At 38.2% G+C, this 15,000-nt stretch overlaps 1 protein-coding gene across 3 annotated transcripts in view; it reads right to left on the bottom strand.

The window, feature by feature from the left end:
• The window catches only part of fam20ca (FAM20C golgi associated secretory pathway kinase a), a 68,025-nt gene that overhangs the window by 9,232 nt on the left and 43,793 nt on the right, over positions 1 to 15,000 (bottom strand). For 2 of the 3 annotated variants that reach the window (XM_087245388.1, XM_087245389.1), the window contains exon 4: positions 3,623 to 3,715. In XM_087245388.1, the coding sequence (XP_087101514.1) occupies positions 3,623 to 3,715 (93 nt within the window). Of the gene's footprint in view, positions 1 to 452; positions 496 to 2,285; positions 2,392 to 2,624; positions 3,716 to 15,000 lie in introns of those variants that run through there. The other variant, XR_015481446.1, reaches the window with a different exon arrangement.

Raw genomic sequence — 15,000 nt, 5'->3', positions numbered from 1 at the left:
TTAGACACACTGCACAATATAGTACTTGCTTAAGGGTTTTACTCCTGTTTCTAATCCAAATATATACCAATTCCCGAATCAAGAAGTACTTTCTAGACAGTACAAAAATACAGGGAGATTTTCCTTTACCCTTTGTGTGCTGTTGGGTCATTTTTGATCCACTCTTGGGTGACTTTGAGTCTTTATTTAGTCTCAGCTTTCTCAGTGGACATATTGACTCTCCTTTGGTGATGTTGGGGGCTGTTATTGCCCCATTGACCTCCATCATAATCACATTACTGCAAAGCCATGGCAGTATATAATCATGCATTCATGATTGCTGCTGGTTTTTCATATTGGGATGAGGGACAATTGGTCATTTTCATTGCTGATCTTTGGTTGCAGTGCAAAATATCCTAGTCTCTGCCTTCTATGTGGAGTGTAGTGTAGATTGTAGCTTTGATAGACCATTCGCTAGTTTTGAATGGCCATTGGATAGTTTTTTTTGTCATTGAGCTAGTTTTGGTTGACCATTGGGCTAGTTTTGAATGGCTATTGGCTAGTTTTGAATGATCATTGGGCTAGTTTTGAATGGCTATTGGCTAGTTTTGAATGGCTATTGGATAGTTTTGAATGGCTATTGGCTAGATTTGATCGGACATTGAGTAGTTTTGGTTGATCATTGGGCTAGTTTTAAGTGGTCATTAAGCAAGGTTGACCATTGAGCTAGATTTGATTGGTTAGTAGACTAGTTTTAATTGGACATTGGCTAGTTTTGATTGGACATTGGCTAGTTTTGATTGGACATTGGCTAGTTTTGATTGGACATTGGCTAGTTTTGATTGGATATTGGTTAGTTTTGATTGGACATTGGTTAGTTTTGATTGGACATTGGCTAGTTTTGATTGGACATTGGCTAGTTTTGATTGGACATTGGTTAGTTTTGATTGGACATTGGCTAGTTTTGATTGGACATTGGTTAGTTTTGATTGGACATTGGCTAGTTTTGATTGGACATTGGTTAGTTTTGATTGGACATTGGCTAGTTTTGATTGGACATTGGTTAGTTTTGATTGGACATTGGCTAGTTTTGATTGGACATTGGTTAGTTTTGATTGGACATTGGCTAGTTTTGATTGGACATTGGTTAGTTTTGATTGGACATTGGGCAATAAACTCTGGGCAAATTGAATAATTCTCATGTGACACTCTGGGCAAACAGACTTTTGCACACTTATCTTGATAAGTCTGAGAATGTTTTGTTTTGAGAAATCGAGAGCCAAAATGAAGTGAGTTTTTCCTTTAAGCACGCGCAATAATCTGATAAAGGTGTAAGCAAAATAATCTTATGTCAAAAGAGAAAACTGCATTATTTCGCTTCCCCCATTGGCAGATTGCTTGTTTTAAAGAAAAACACTTGATTTTGACTCCTTATTTCTTAAAACAAGACTAAATGTTTTACTTGTCTAGAAAATGCTTCTTGATTTAAGAATTGTTTAAATATTTGGACAAGAACCATGTCAAGAAATCTAGAAGAAAAGCATTTTTTGCAGTGATCACAGAATATCAATACGCTGTTTGGTTATTAAACATCCTCTCAGCCAACAATAAACTGGCATTATATCACACAGTGCTTTCTCCTTCTACTAAAAAAAACCCGCCATGCACAAAACAGCAGCAAGAAATGGAGTGGGTCTCAAGCTCAATTACTCCACAAAGCCTCTTTCTCTGTGGGGTTTCTTGTTAAAGTCAGCGGGAGATTCTTCGTCTTCTGGCTCCTCACACACACCTTGTTACTCTCGGAGCAGCTGTACGGTGTGTTTCCACTCTAAGTGCTTTTCAGGCCCTTGTCCAAAAGTCTTGAGTGACATGCGCAGAGCGGCGAGGGTTTAATAAGAGTTGGTTTGGCTTTCTGACATCACCATGGCATGAACCTCTCGTGTGTAAGTGAGATGTGGAGATGTGTTTCTCTATGTGTGTGAGTGTGTGCTCATGGCTTCATTTCCCAACGCCACATCCATTCCTCAGAGTATCGGAGTGTTTTCAGTGGGATGAAGCCAAACTGAAGCTGTCCACAAGGGGGATTTCCTCTGAGAGGCTACTGGACAGACTGTCCGACAGGTTAACAAACTGTAAGACAGAGTTGGACACTGCAAACTTAGACTTTTTGTCTTGTTTCTAGTGCAGAAATGTAAATAATCTTAAATCAAGAAGCATTTTCTGGATAAGTAACACATTTAGTCTAGTTTTAATTGGTCATTGAGGTAGTTTGGTAAGTCATTGGCTAGTTTTGATTGGTCATTGGCCTAGGTTTGATTGGTCATTGGCTAGTTTTGGTTGACCATTGGGCTAGCTTTGATTGGTCATTGGCTAGGTTTGATTGGTCATTGGCTAGTTTTGATTGGTCATTGGCTAGTTTTGATTGGTCATTGGCTAGTTTTGATTGGTCATTGGCTAGTTTGGATTGGTCATTGGCTAGTTTTGATTGGTCATTGGCTAGTTTGGATTGGTCATTGGCCTAGGTTTGATTGGTCATTGGGTAGCTTTGATTGGTCATTGGCTAGTTTGGATTGGTCATTGGCTAGGTTTGATTGGTCATTGGGTAGCTTTGATTGGTCATTGGGTAGCTTTGATTGGTCATTGGCTAGTTTTGGTTGACCATTGGGCTAGTATTAATTAGTAATCAAGATAGTTTTGGTTGACCATTGGGCTAGCTTTGATTGGTCATTGGGCTAGTTTTAGTTGGACATTGGCTAGTTTTGACTGGTCATTGATTAGTTTTGATTGGTCATTGGCCTATAGGTTTGATTGGTCATTGGCTAGTGTTGATTGAGCATGGCTAGTTTTGATTGGACATTGGCTAGTTTTGATAAGTTATTGGCTAGTTTTAATTGGTCATTGATTAATTTTGATTGGTCATTGATTAGTTTTGACTGGTCATTGACTATTTTGATTGGACATTGAGATAGTTTTGTTATTATTGGGCCAGTTTTTATTAGTTGTTGGGCCTGTTTTGATTGGACATTTAGGTAGTTTTCTTATTGGGCTAGTTTTGAATGGCAAGTTAGCTAGCTTTCGTTGACCATTTAGTAGTTTTGATTGGTCATTGAGCTAGTTTTGGGTGACCATTGGGCTAGTTTTGATTGGACGTTGGGCTAGCTTTGATAGGCCATTGGCTATTTCTGATTGGTCATTGAGCTAGTATTGATTAGTCATTGGGCTTGAATTGGTTGGCCATCAGGCTAGTTTTGATTGGACATTGACTAGTTTTGATTGGTCATGGCTAATTTTGATTGGACATTGGGCTAGTTTGCATCATACATTGGCTAGTTGGCGCAAATGCGTTGTTGATGCCAGAGGTCGGAGGAGAATGGCCAGACTGGTTCCAGCTGATAGAAAGGCAACAGTAACTCAAATAAGCACTCGTTACAACCGAGCTCTGCAGAAGAGCATCTCTGAACACACAACACGTCCAACCTTGAGGCGGATGGGCTACAGCAGCAGAAGAGCACACCGGGTGCCGCTCCTGTCAGCTAAGAACAGGAAACTGAGGCTACAATTCACACAGACTCACCAAAACTGGACAATAGAAGATTGGAGAAACGTTGCCTGCTCTGAAATCAGTTTTTTCTTTCCGTCTTACCTGTCCAGATGAAATGCAGCGATCTCAGCATTGTGTCGCTCAAAGTCAGAGAAGTAGAAGAAGTCTGGTGGCGTCTCCTGTTCTCTGGTTTGTCTAGAGGAATGAGAGAAACAGGACAGATGTTAGCTAGCGCTCCTAAAAGCTACAGTTTGCACACAAGCATCAGGAGAAATAACTGTTATTCATTCATTTTCCTTCAGCTTAGTCTTTTATTCATCATTCATCATTATTTATTCATTTGCCACAGCAGAATGAACCACTAACTATTCCAGCATATGTCTTACACAGAAACCCAGTAAACACCCATACACACTCATTCACACACACTCATACACTACGGCCAGAGTAGTTGATCAGTTCCCCTATAGCGCATGTGTTTGGACTGAAACCGGAGCACCCGGAGAAAACCCATGGCAACACGGGGAGAACATGCAAACTTCATGCAGAAACGCCAACTGACCCAGCCGGGACTCAAACCAGCGACCTTCTTGTTTAATAGGCAGGTAATACGCCAGTAGTAAATGGTGTGAATTGGTACTTAAACTCAAGTGTTTTATTATATACATTTTATTTATTTTCATGTTTTATATATTTTCAAAAAAAAAATGTATTCCTGATTTCTTTTCTTTATTTTTCTTTATTATTTTTCTATTTATTTTTTATTAAATTATTTTATTTTTATTATATTTATTTTTTATTTTATTATATTGTATTTTATTTTTATTATTTTATATTTTTTTAGTATTTTTATATAATTTTGAGTGTATTTAATTTTGGTACTGATTTTTTAATTTTTATTTAATTTTTGTATTTTTGTATTTATTTTATTTTTTTATTTATTATTTTATTTTTACTGTTTTATTTTTTTTAGCATTTTATTTTTTATTTTTAAAATTTTTATTGTATTTTATTATAAACACTTTTTATTTTATTTTATTCATAGTATGTTATAACAATATCTTTTATTTCTTTCTAGTATTTTATTTTAATTTAATTTACATATTTATTTTTGTTTTTATTAATATTTTCTTATTTATACATTTTTCTTATTTAATTTTTTTTTCATTTATTTTATTTTTTATTTTATTTCATTTTAACTATTTATTTTTTATGTTATTTTAGTATTTTATTTTACATTTTTTTATGATTTTAATGTATTTTATTCATTTTTTTTCTTATTCTATTTTATTTTAATTAATTTTATTTTTAGTATGTTATTAGAAGAACATATATATTTTATTTTTAGCATTTTATTAAAATTTAATTTAATTCATATTTAAATATTATATTTATTTTTTATTAGTAGTAATATTTTATTATTTATTTTTTAAATTTATTTTTCACAGTTAGGTCTGTAGTGCAGCTATCCCTACAGCTGGTCTAATTTAACATTAAGTAACACAACATTAGTGGACAATACTTCTGAACACCCTCTGTCTGAATAAGATCTGGTTTAGCGGTGCAGATGGATGTAAAGGACACTTGGGTCATTTCCTGATTGACTCATAGCTTTCTGGGTCAAACGCTTCACCCCTCATTCCCTCTCCAGAGAGTTGGCCTGAATCAGCAGAACATTTTAGGCCTCATCTGGCAAATAAAAATCCATTAGTTTCCTTTTGATCCGGGAAATTGAGTGGATTTAAGAGGGGAAAAGGCTCGCTTTGTCCCTCAAATGAAAATATATGAAGTCACACACACACAGAGTCTTTTCCATTAGTGTTTAGATGGAGGGGAAGAGGATATAAGCTGCACTTAGAGTTAATGGCTGCATGAAAATGGGAATTTGGGGACAGAAAGTTAATGCAATCTCTTCTGATATTGAAGTTTGGTGGAGTTTCTTTAAAGAACAAGAATAATCTCCAGATCTCTTTAATATATTAGTAGGTTTTCCTGGACCACAATGCAAAAATATTATTCTCATGTCAAAATAAGAGTCCTGTGATCTCACACATTCTCATCTGTGGTTGAACAGATAAAATAAGAGCTCAATTGTTGATCACACTGTGATTTTAAAAAGTATTAAAGTTTTAAAGTCATATTTTCTTATTTTATAAACTTGTAAATGATTCACTGATTCAGATGATCCGTTCAGAGTGAGTCTCCTGTAAATGATTCACTGAATCAGATGATCCGTTCAGAGTGAGTCTCCTGTAAATGATTCACTGGTTCAGATGATCCGTTCAGAGTGAGTTTCCTGTAAATGATTCACTGGCTCAGATGATATGTTTAGATTGAGTCTCCAGTAAATGACTCACTGGTTCAGATGATCTGTTCAGAGTGAGTCTCCAGTAAATGACTCACTGGTTCAGATGATCCGTTCTGAGTGAGTTTCCTGTAAATGACTCACAGGTTCAGATGATTTGTTCAGAGTGAGTCTCCAGTAAATGACTCACTGGTTCAGATGATCCGTTCAGAGTGAGTCTCCTGTAAATGACTCACAGGTTCAGATGATTTGTTCAGAGTGAGTCTCCAGTAAATGACTCACTGGTTCAGATGATCCGTTTTGAGTGAGTTTCCTGTAAATGACTCACAGGTTCAGATGATTTGTTCAGAGTGAGTCTCCAGTAAATGACTCACTGGTTAAGATGATCTGTTCAGAATGAGTCTATAGTAAATAATTCACTGGTTTAGATGATCTGTTCAGACTGAGTCTCCATAAATAATTCATGGTTCAGATGATCTGTTTCAGAGTAAGGTTTTGATGATACATTAGGATTGAATCTCCAGTAAATGATTCAATCCAATAATCTGTTCAGAGTAAGTCTTCAGTAAATGATTCACTTTAATGATCCTTTCAGTGTGAGCCTACAGGGCAAATTGAGTCTCCAGTAAATGATTCACTTATTGAAATTATCTGTTCAGATTGAATCTCAAGTTAATGATTTACTAGTTCAGATGCTCTATTCAGAGTGAGTTTACAGTAAAATGTTAACTTGTTCAGATGATTTGTTCAGACTTAGTGTATAGTAAATGATTCACTGATTCAAATGATCCATTCAAAGGGAGCATCCTGTAAATGATTAACAGGTTCAAGTGATCCATTCTGAGCGAATCTCCAGTTAATGATTCACTGGTTCAAGTGATCCATTAGGATCGAGTCTCCTGTAAATGATTCACTGGTTCAAATGATCCATTCAGAGTGAGTCTACAGTAAATGATTCAGTGGTTCAGATGACCAGTTCAGAGTGAGTCTACAGTAAATGATTCAGTGGTTCAGATGACCAGTTCAGTGTGAGTCTACAGTAAATGATTCAGTGGTTCAAATGACCAATTCAGAGTGAGTCTTGGTGTCCATATTGTTAACCAATGAGGGCCGGGTTTGAGGACACGCCTCCTTTCTAAAATTATAACTTTTACATTTTCGATTTGGCGTCTTACACATTAACCAAAGAGGATTGGGTTAAGGGGTGGGGTTTGTGGACACACCTTCATTTTTAATTGTATCTTTTTCATTTTCAATTCTGCGTCTTGCTTGTTGCCTAATGAGGGTTGGGTTTAAGGGCACGCCTCCTTTTCAAAATCGTAAGTTTTACTTTTTTGATTTGACGTCTTGATCATCTACCGAAGATGGTTGAGTTTAGGGGTGGGGTTTGGGCCACGCCTACTTTTCATAATTTAACATTTTATGCTTTTGATTTGGTTTTTACTCATTAACCAAAGAGGGTTGGCTTTAGGGGTGGGGATTGAGGACACGCCTCTTTTGTATAATCGTAATGTTTACATTTTTGATTTTGAATCTTAGTCGTTAACTAAAGAGAGCTGGGTTTAGGGGTGGGATTTGGGGCACGCCTACTTTTTTAAACGTAACTTTTACATTTTTGATCCTGCATCTTGCTTATTCCCCAATGAGGGTTGGGTTTAAGGACACGCCTCCTTTTAAAAGTTTTGAAAGTGACCCCTTTTAGGCTTTGATCCTAATCGTGGCGTTTTGGTGACTGTCGCTTTAAATGCAAATTAAATTATCAGAAGAGGGTGGAGCTACAATACCTATGTGTCAGCATAGTGGCAGATCAAAAAACAGGACTAACGTCATATGCTAATGAGGGAGAGATCGGCACCAATGGGCGGGGCTTTCCCCAGCTTAGTCGGCTTAGTCTCTTTATTATTCCTGGGCCGCCACAGGGGAGTGAACCGCCAATTATCCAGCACGTTTTTACGCAGCGGATGCGCTTCCAGCCGCAACCCATCTCTGGGAAACATCCACACATGCACACACACATACACTACAGACAAGCGAACGCAGGGAGAACATGCAAACTCCACACAGAAATACGAACTAAGGCAAGGTTCGAACCAGCAACCCAGTGACCTTCTTGCTGTGAGGCGACAGCACTACCTACTGCGCCCCAAGTCTGATTGACAATTGACAAGGCTGGATATATTCACACACTGCTGACACACAACTGGGTTTAAACTCCGCATAAAAGCGATATATACGCATTAAACCCCTGTCAGGTAAATGTACTTTACATGCAACAAGCAAATGGCAAGACGAATAAGCAAACATATGTGAGCACACCAGGCTTTATATCCCGGCTGAAGGCTTTGCTAAGCGGAGCAGTCAACACATGATAATGCAGATGACAAATCATCACGCTGTAACCACCTGAAGCTGTCACATCTCCACAGCACGCGTCATTTCAGCAGCAATCACTTCAACTTTAATACAAACATAAACGCCGGTCATGTTCCACCACACCGCCAACCAAGTGTGCGCTGTCTGAAAGACGTTCACTTCATATGTAATTACACACACTTCAATGGAAAAGCTGCGATGCATGTGCACGGAAGCAAAAGAAGCTCTAAGAAGAAGAAGAAGAAGAAGACATTTTTGTTTATTTATTATTTCTTAAGAGTTTTTCTCTCGTTTCAAATCCAAATATCTAAAAAAATCGCAAATCATGAAGTACTTATAAGACGAGCAACAAATATACTCTTAATAAAATGTGGACGGTTGGTGAGGTTACAGATACAGTTCAGTGACAGATGTCTAGTTTGTTTGTTTGTCTGAGATTATTGACCACTGCCTTTAAACAGGCCTTTGATTAAGCTTTGTGATTCTGGAATTAACATTTAGAGACGCTTGCCACATTCACCAGCGATTTAATCCTTGCAGATCACAGGTGAACGTGACAGCAAGTTTCTCAAAATGTAAAATCCAGAATCACAAGGCTTAACCAAAGGCCTGTTTAAAGCAATCCAAGCTCATTCTGAAAACTTAGACCCCGGACGTTTCTGGAGACGCCGATTTATGTAGCCGGAAGTACGTATGGCTGCATTTCGTTTTTTTAAGCAAACGCTGACTCCGTGTGACTCCGTGTGGAGGGCTTTCCTGCCGCAACCAGTTTGTCCGGTTAGCTGGTCGTGTACGTCGGCGGAGTGGAGACCAGGAGGGGAGCTGACTGCAAGGACGGCGACGACCGTGTTCAAGTCCCAGAATCTTAGTCTTTAACTAAAGAGAGCTGGGTTTAGGGGTGGGGGGGACACACCTACTTTTTAAATAGTATCTTTTACATTTTCAATTCTGCGTCTTGCTTATTCCCCAATGGGGGTTGGGTTTAAGGGCACGCCTCCTTTTCAAATGTGGAAGTTTAACGTTTTTGATTTGACGTCTTGATCATCTACCAAAGATAGTTGAGTTTAGGGGCGGGGTTAGGGGCATGGCTACTTTTTATAATTGAACATTTTATGCTTTTGATTTGGTATTATACTCAATAACCAAAGAGTGTTGGGTTTAGGGGTGGGGATTGAGGACACGCCTCTTTTATATAATCGTAATGTTTACATTTTCGATTTTGAATCTTATTCTTTACCTAAAGAGAACTTGGTTTAGGGGTGGGATTTGGGGACACGCCTCCTTTTTTAAACGTAACTTTTACAATTTTGATCCTGCGTCTTGCTTATTCCCCAATAAGGGTTGGGTTTAAGGGCACGCCTCCTTTTCAAAATCGTACGTTTTCCATTTTTGATTTGACGTCTTGATCATCTACCAAAGATGGTTGAGTTTAGGGGTGGGGTTTGGGCCACGCCTACTTTTTATAACTTAACATTTTATGCTTTTGATTTGGTATTTTACTCATTAACCAAAGAGGGTTGGCTTTAGGGGTGGGGATTGAGGACACGCCTCTTTTATATAATCGTAATGTTTACATTTTTGATTTTGAATCTTAGTCGTTAACCAAAGAGGGTTGGGTTAAGGGGTGGGGTTTGGGAACATGTTTTTTTTTTTTTTTTTACAGTAACTTTTTGCATCTTAAATTCTGTGTCTTGCTTTTTCACCAATGAGGGTTGGGTTTAAGGACACGCCTCCTTTTCAAAATCGTAAGTTTGACATTTTTAAATTGACATCTTGATCATCTACCAAAGATGGTTGAGTTTAGGGGTGGAGTTTAGGTCACGCCTACTTTTTATAATTGAACATTTTATACTTTTGATTTGATATTTTACTAATTAACCAAAGAGGGATGAGTTAAGGGGTGGAGTTTGGGAACAAGCCTTTTTTTTACAGTAACTTTTTACATCTTAAAATTCTGCGTCTTGCTTATTCCCCAGTGAGGGTTGGGTTTAAGGGCACGCCTCCTTTTCAAAATCGTCTTACGTTTTCGATTTGGCATCTTGATCACCTACCAAAGATGGTTGAGTTTAGCATTGGGGTGGGGTCTGGGCCACGCCTACTTTTTATAATTGAACATCTTATGCTTTTGATGTGGTATTATTTAAGCGAACGCTACGGGGCGGGCTTTCCTGCCGCAACCAGTTTGTCCGGTTAGCTTGTCGTGTACGTCGGTAGAGTGGAGACCTGGAGGGGAGCTGACTGCGAGGACAGCGACGACCGGGTTCGAGTCCGGGGAAGAGTGGTTCCATAAAACCAGGTAAGATAACAACAGAATCTGAACGAGTTCATAACAGGGCGAGTATACGGTGAAATCTGAAAACGGGGTCAAAATCAGACGAGGGGCTTTTCTTTTTCAGGACGGCTTTTGTAAATCGTTACTTGGGTTTAGGGAAGCAAGCAGGCGGGCGGACAGGTCAATTGGTAAAACCGGTTGGGTTTAGGGAAGGAGGAGGAGGAGGGTGGGTCGACCAATTGGCTGGTCGCCCAGTCAATCATTCAGTCATTCGGACAGACGGTCACTCGACAGCGGCCTCCGGCGGCTTTACGCAACAACGGCGCTTGCTAGAGGTGTTCGAGATGCGAGAGGCGTTTCGAGATGTGAAAAAGGCGCAGAGCAGCCTCTCGTGGATTCAAGAAAACAAAAACTGCACAAATACATACCTCCTGGGGCGTATTTTGCGGTCTCCAAAAACATCCACGGGACTACGCTTTCAGAATGAGCCTGGGTTAGTTTAAAGGCAGTGGTCAACAAGTAACAATAAATATAATCGTTTTCTCTCTTATCGGAAACACACTCTCAAACAAACACTAGCAATCAAGCAAACCATGCAGAATAATATGACTAGAGCACATTTAAGTGTGAGTGTAATTTTAGTCTGTTGAGTCGATCTGTCGGTGTGGGAGAGAGACAGAAAGAATAGCGGCTCAATCAGTCAAACAATACGCTGACCTGACTGTAAAATAAAACACTAATAACATCTTGAGTCGGGAAATACGGCTTCTGAGAAAGGAAGGAAGGAACTCATAAACGATGTTGACTGCAAACAACATTAGATTTCTGCAGAGTCACTGAGGTGACGGAGACAGCCGACGCGTCATTTCAGAAAATAAAGGTGTGAATCATTTTGTTTTGGCCTCTGAGGTTTGGGACAGTAATGAATGTGGGTTTTGAATATCACAACATCAGCAGACACGAGTGCTAACTTATTCAGCGTTCAGTGTGAAACTCCCTCTCTCCTTCTCCTTCTTAAAACTGTTTTGAAGCAAACCAATTTATTTTTAAAGCTGGTATCGCCACTTTTCAGGGGAAATATTTAGACATTATATGTGTTATAGGAGTCTGCACTATTTATTTACTTTAATAACACTCAATTCCTAAATGCCTCTAGCTGAGCACTGCAGCTGCATGCAGAGGTTGCAGAACGTCTTCCTGAAACTGAAGGTCGTTATAATCATCACAAACTAATTCTACAGTCAAATTTACGAATTTTATTTGTGCATTTACGAATTGTGTTTTATTTTTATGCATTGAATTTGTATATTTTACTAATTGTTTTTTCATTTACGAATAAGATTTGTGCGTTTTATGAATTGTGTTTTTATCTACGAATTGGATTTGTGTATTTTTGAATTGCGTTTTGAATTTATAAATTGTATTTGTGTTATTTAGAATTTCGTATTGAATTTACTAATTGTATTTGAGTATTTTAAAATTGCGCTTTAATTTACTAAATTTATTTGTGTATTTACAAATTATGTTTAGAAATTACGAGTTGGATTTGTGTAATAGTGAATTTTGTATTGAATTTACGAACTGTATTTGTATTTTTACAAATAGATTTTTAATTCATAATTGGAGTTGCGTAATTATAAATTATTTTTTTGCATTTACAAATTAGATTTGTTTTTTTCAAAATTGTGTTTTGAATTTTATAAATTGTATTTGTTTGTTTACAAACTGTTTTTTAATTCCGAATTGTATTTTTGTATTTATGATTTATCAATCATTCATCAATGAATAATATTTCTTTATTTTACAAATCATGTTTTCATTTATGAATTAGATATGGGTTTTAACGAAATATTTTGAATTTACGAATTGTATTTGTGTATTTACTAATTGCGTTTTAATTTCCGTAAATTTTATGTGTGTATTTGTAAATTGTGCTATGAATTTATTAATTGTATTTGTGGTATTTACAAATTGTGTTGTAATTTATAAATTTTTATTTGTTCATTCATTCATTTTCTTGTCGGCTTTATTAATCCGGAGTCGCCACAGCGGAATGAACCACCAACTTATCCAGCAAGTTTTTACGCAGCGGATGCCCTTCCAGTCGCAACTCATCTCTGGGAAATATCCACACACACACACACACACACACACACACACACACACACACACACACACACACACACACACACACACACACATACACTACGGACAATTTAGCCAACCCAATTCACCTGTATTGCATGTGTTTGGACTGTGGGGGAAACCGGAGCCCCCGGAGGAAACCCACGTGAAGGCAGGGAGAACATGCAAACTCCACACAGAAACGCCAACTGAGCCAAGGCTCGAACCAGTGACCTTCTTGCTGTGAGGCGACAGCACTACCTACTGCGCCACTGCCTCGCCCGAATTTTATTTGTGCATCTACGAATTGTGTTTTAATTTACAAATTTTGTGTATCTACAAATTTGTTATTTAATTTACCAATTGTATTTGTGTATTTACAAATTGTGTTTTCACTTATGAATAAGATTTGTGTATTTACGAATTGTGTTTGAATTTTCAAAGTTGATGTGCGTATGCACGAGTTGTGTATTACGTTTAGGCATTGTATTTGTGTATTTACGAATTGTCTTTTGAATTGAATTTTTAATTTTGTGAATGTATTATTTTAGAGACTGATCTGGCTTCATAATAACTAGTGAATCATTTTGCACAGAGTGAATCCTGTAGTGACAGACGAATGTTTCTACCGACACGTCAGGTCGCAAACGTTTTGCTTCACAGCCTTAACATACATTAAGAGACACACGATAATTAGAAGGAGTGTGGAAATGACTGCAGTAATTATATTCCAGGGTTAAGAGAATTAAGGGTCATTGTGATTTTTAATTAGAGTTGCCCTATAGGGCGCCCTGAGAAGATTACAGCACATTGATTTAATGTCTCAGTCTCCTGCCATGCTAAAGCTTTTCCCGGCAGAATATGATTGACATTTTTCTCCAGCGTTTCCTGATGGGTGGAGATTCAGGCTCAGTGTTTACTACTGTATTTAACATGACTTCTCTGAATTTTGACAGCACTTTAAAGAGCACCTATTAAGCAAAAATCACTTTAATAACAGGTTTAAGCACAGCAGTGTGTGAATATAACCAGCCATATGTTGCCATGGTTACACATTTGGTTAACCGATTACGCCCACCTGCTCCTTGTTTTCTTTTCTCCAACTGGTTTGCACAAGTCAGTGTTTTAGTTGTAAAAATAGAGTTTTTGTCTTGTTTAGTGCAAATATCTAAACATTCTTAAATCAGCAAGCATTTTCTAGATGATAATAAATTCGATTACATTTTCGATTCTAAAGTCACGGTTCGATTCGATTTTCGATTTAAAAAAGAAAATTAAACAAAATCATAAAAAAATACAGTAAATGAATAAAGATAAGTTACAGACATAATTAACACCTGTCAATCACTTTTTCCGCGGGACTCTTGAATAGGCAGTGATCTGTGTCGTTATAATGGCGTCGGTAAAAAAGGTGCACAACCAACAGGAACCAGCCAACAGTATGTGAAAGTGGGCGAGGCAGTGGCGCAGTAGGTAGTGCTGTCGCCTCACAGCAAGAAGGGTTGCTGGTTCGAACCTCGGCTCAGTTGGTGTTTCTGTGTGGAGTTTGCATGTTCTCCCTGCCTTCCCGTGGGTTTCCTCCGGGTGCTCCGGTTTCCCCCACAGTCCAAACACATGTGGTACAGGTAAATTGGGTAGGCTAAATTGTCTGTAGTGTATGAGTGTGTGTGAATGTGTGTGTGGATGTTTCCCAGCGATGGGTTGCGGCTGGAAGGGCATCCGCTGTGTAAAAACTTGCTGGATAAGTTGGCGGTTCATTCCGCTGTGGCGACCCCGGATTAATAAAGGGACTAAGCCGACAAGTGAAAAGTGAAAGACTGAAGCAGTCTACTGACCCGCTGACTGCCTCGAGCGCTTGACAATGTGTGTGCCTGCCTGTGTGTGTGTGTGTGTGGTCACGTGATGTGTGTTTTCAGTGGTAGTGAGGAAGGAGGGCTGCTCAGAAATGCTAAACGCCAGTGTGGATGTGGATCGTTATAAAATGCCGTTTAAAAACTACGACCTATGAATGTAAACAGGGCCTGAGTGTGTACTTTTCGCGAGCGGATTTGCGACGAGGGCGGGGCGGAGGATCGCGATGCCGGTGTTGTATCGGCCCAACCCTAATATTATGCACTATTATGTTTTTCTCTTCTTATTCATTCTTTTATCACATTTTACCTGTTTTTGTGTTTTTTTAACTCATTTTTATTATTTGTTTTTATTTTTATTTTACTTGTTTCTTTTATTCTTGTTTTTGTAAAGCACTTTGAATTGCCACTGTGTATGAAATGTGCTAAATAAATAAACTTGCCTTGCCTTAATACATTGCAGAGCTTGCAAACTGTGTTTTTTTTTTTGTTGACAACACGAACGTTGTCAACATAACTCGCTGGAAATCCAAAATGCTTCCACACCGGCGACTTC

This window comes from Danio rerio, chromosome 3 (assembly GCF_052040795.2).
Source record: "Danio rerio strain M-AB ecotype USA chromosome 3, GRCz13ab, whole genome shotgun sequence".
Lineage (NCBI taxonomy): Eukaryota > Metazoa > Chordata > Actinopteri > Cypriniformes > Danionidae > Danio > Danio rerio.
This window is presented reverse-complemented; position numbering and strand designations above follow the sequence as displayed.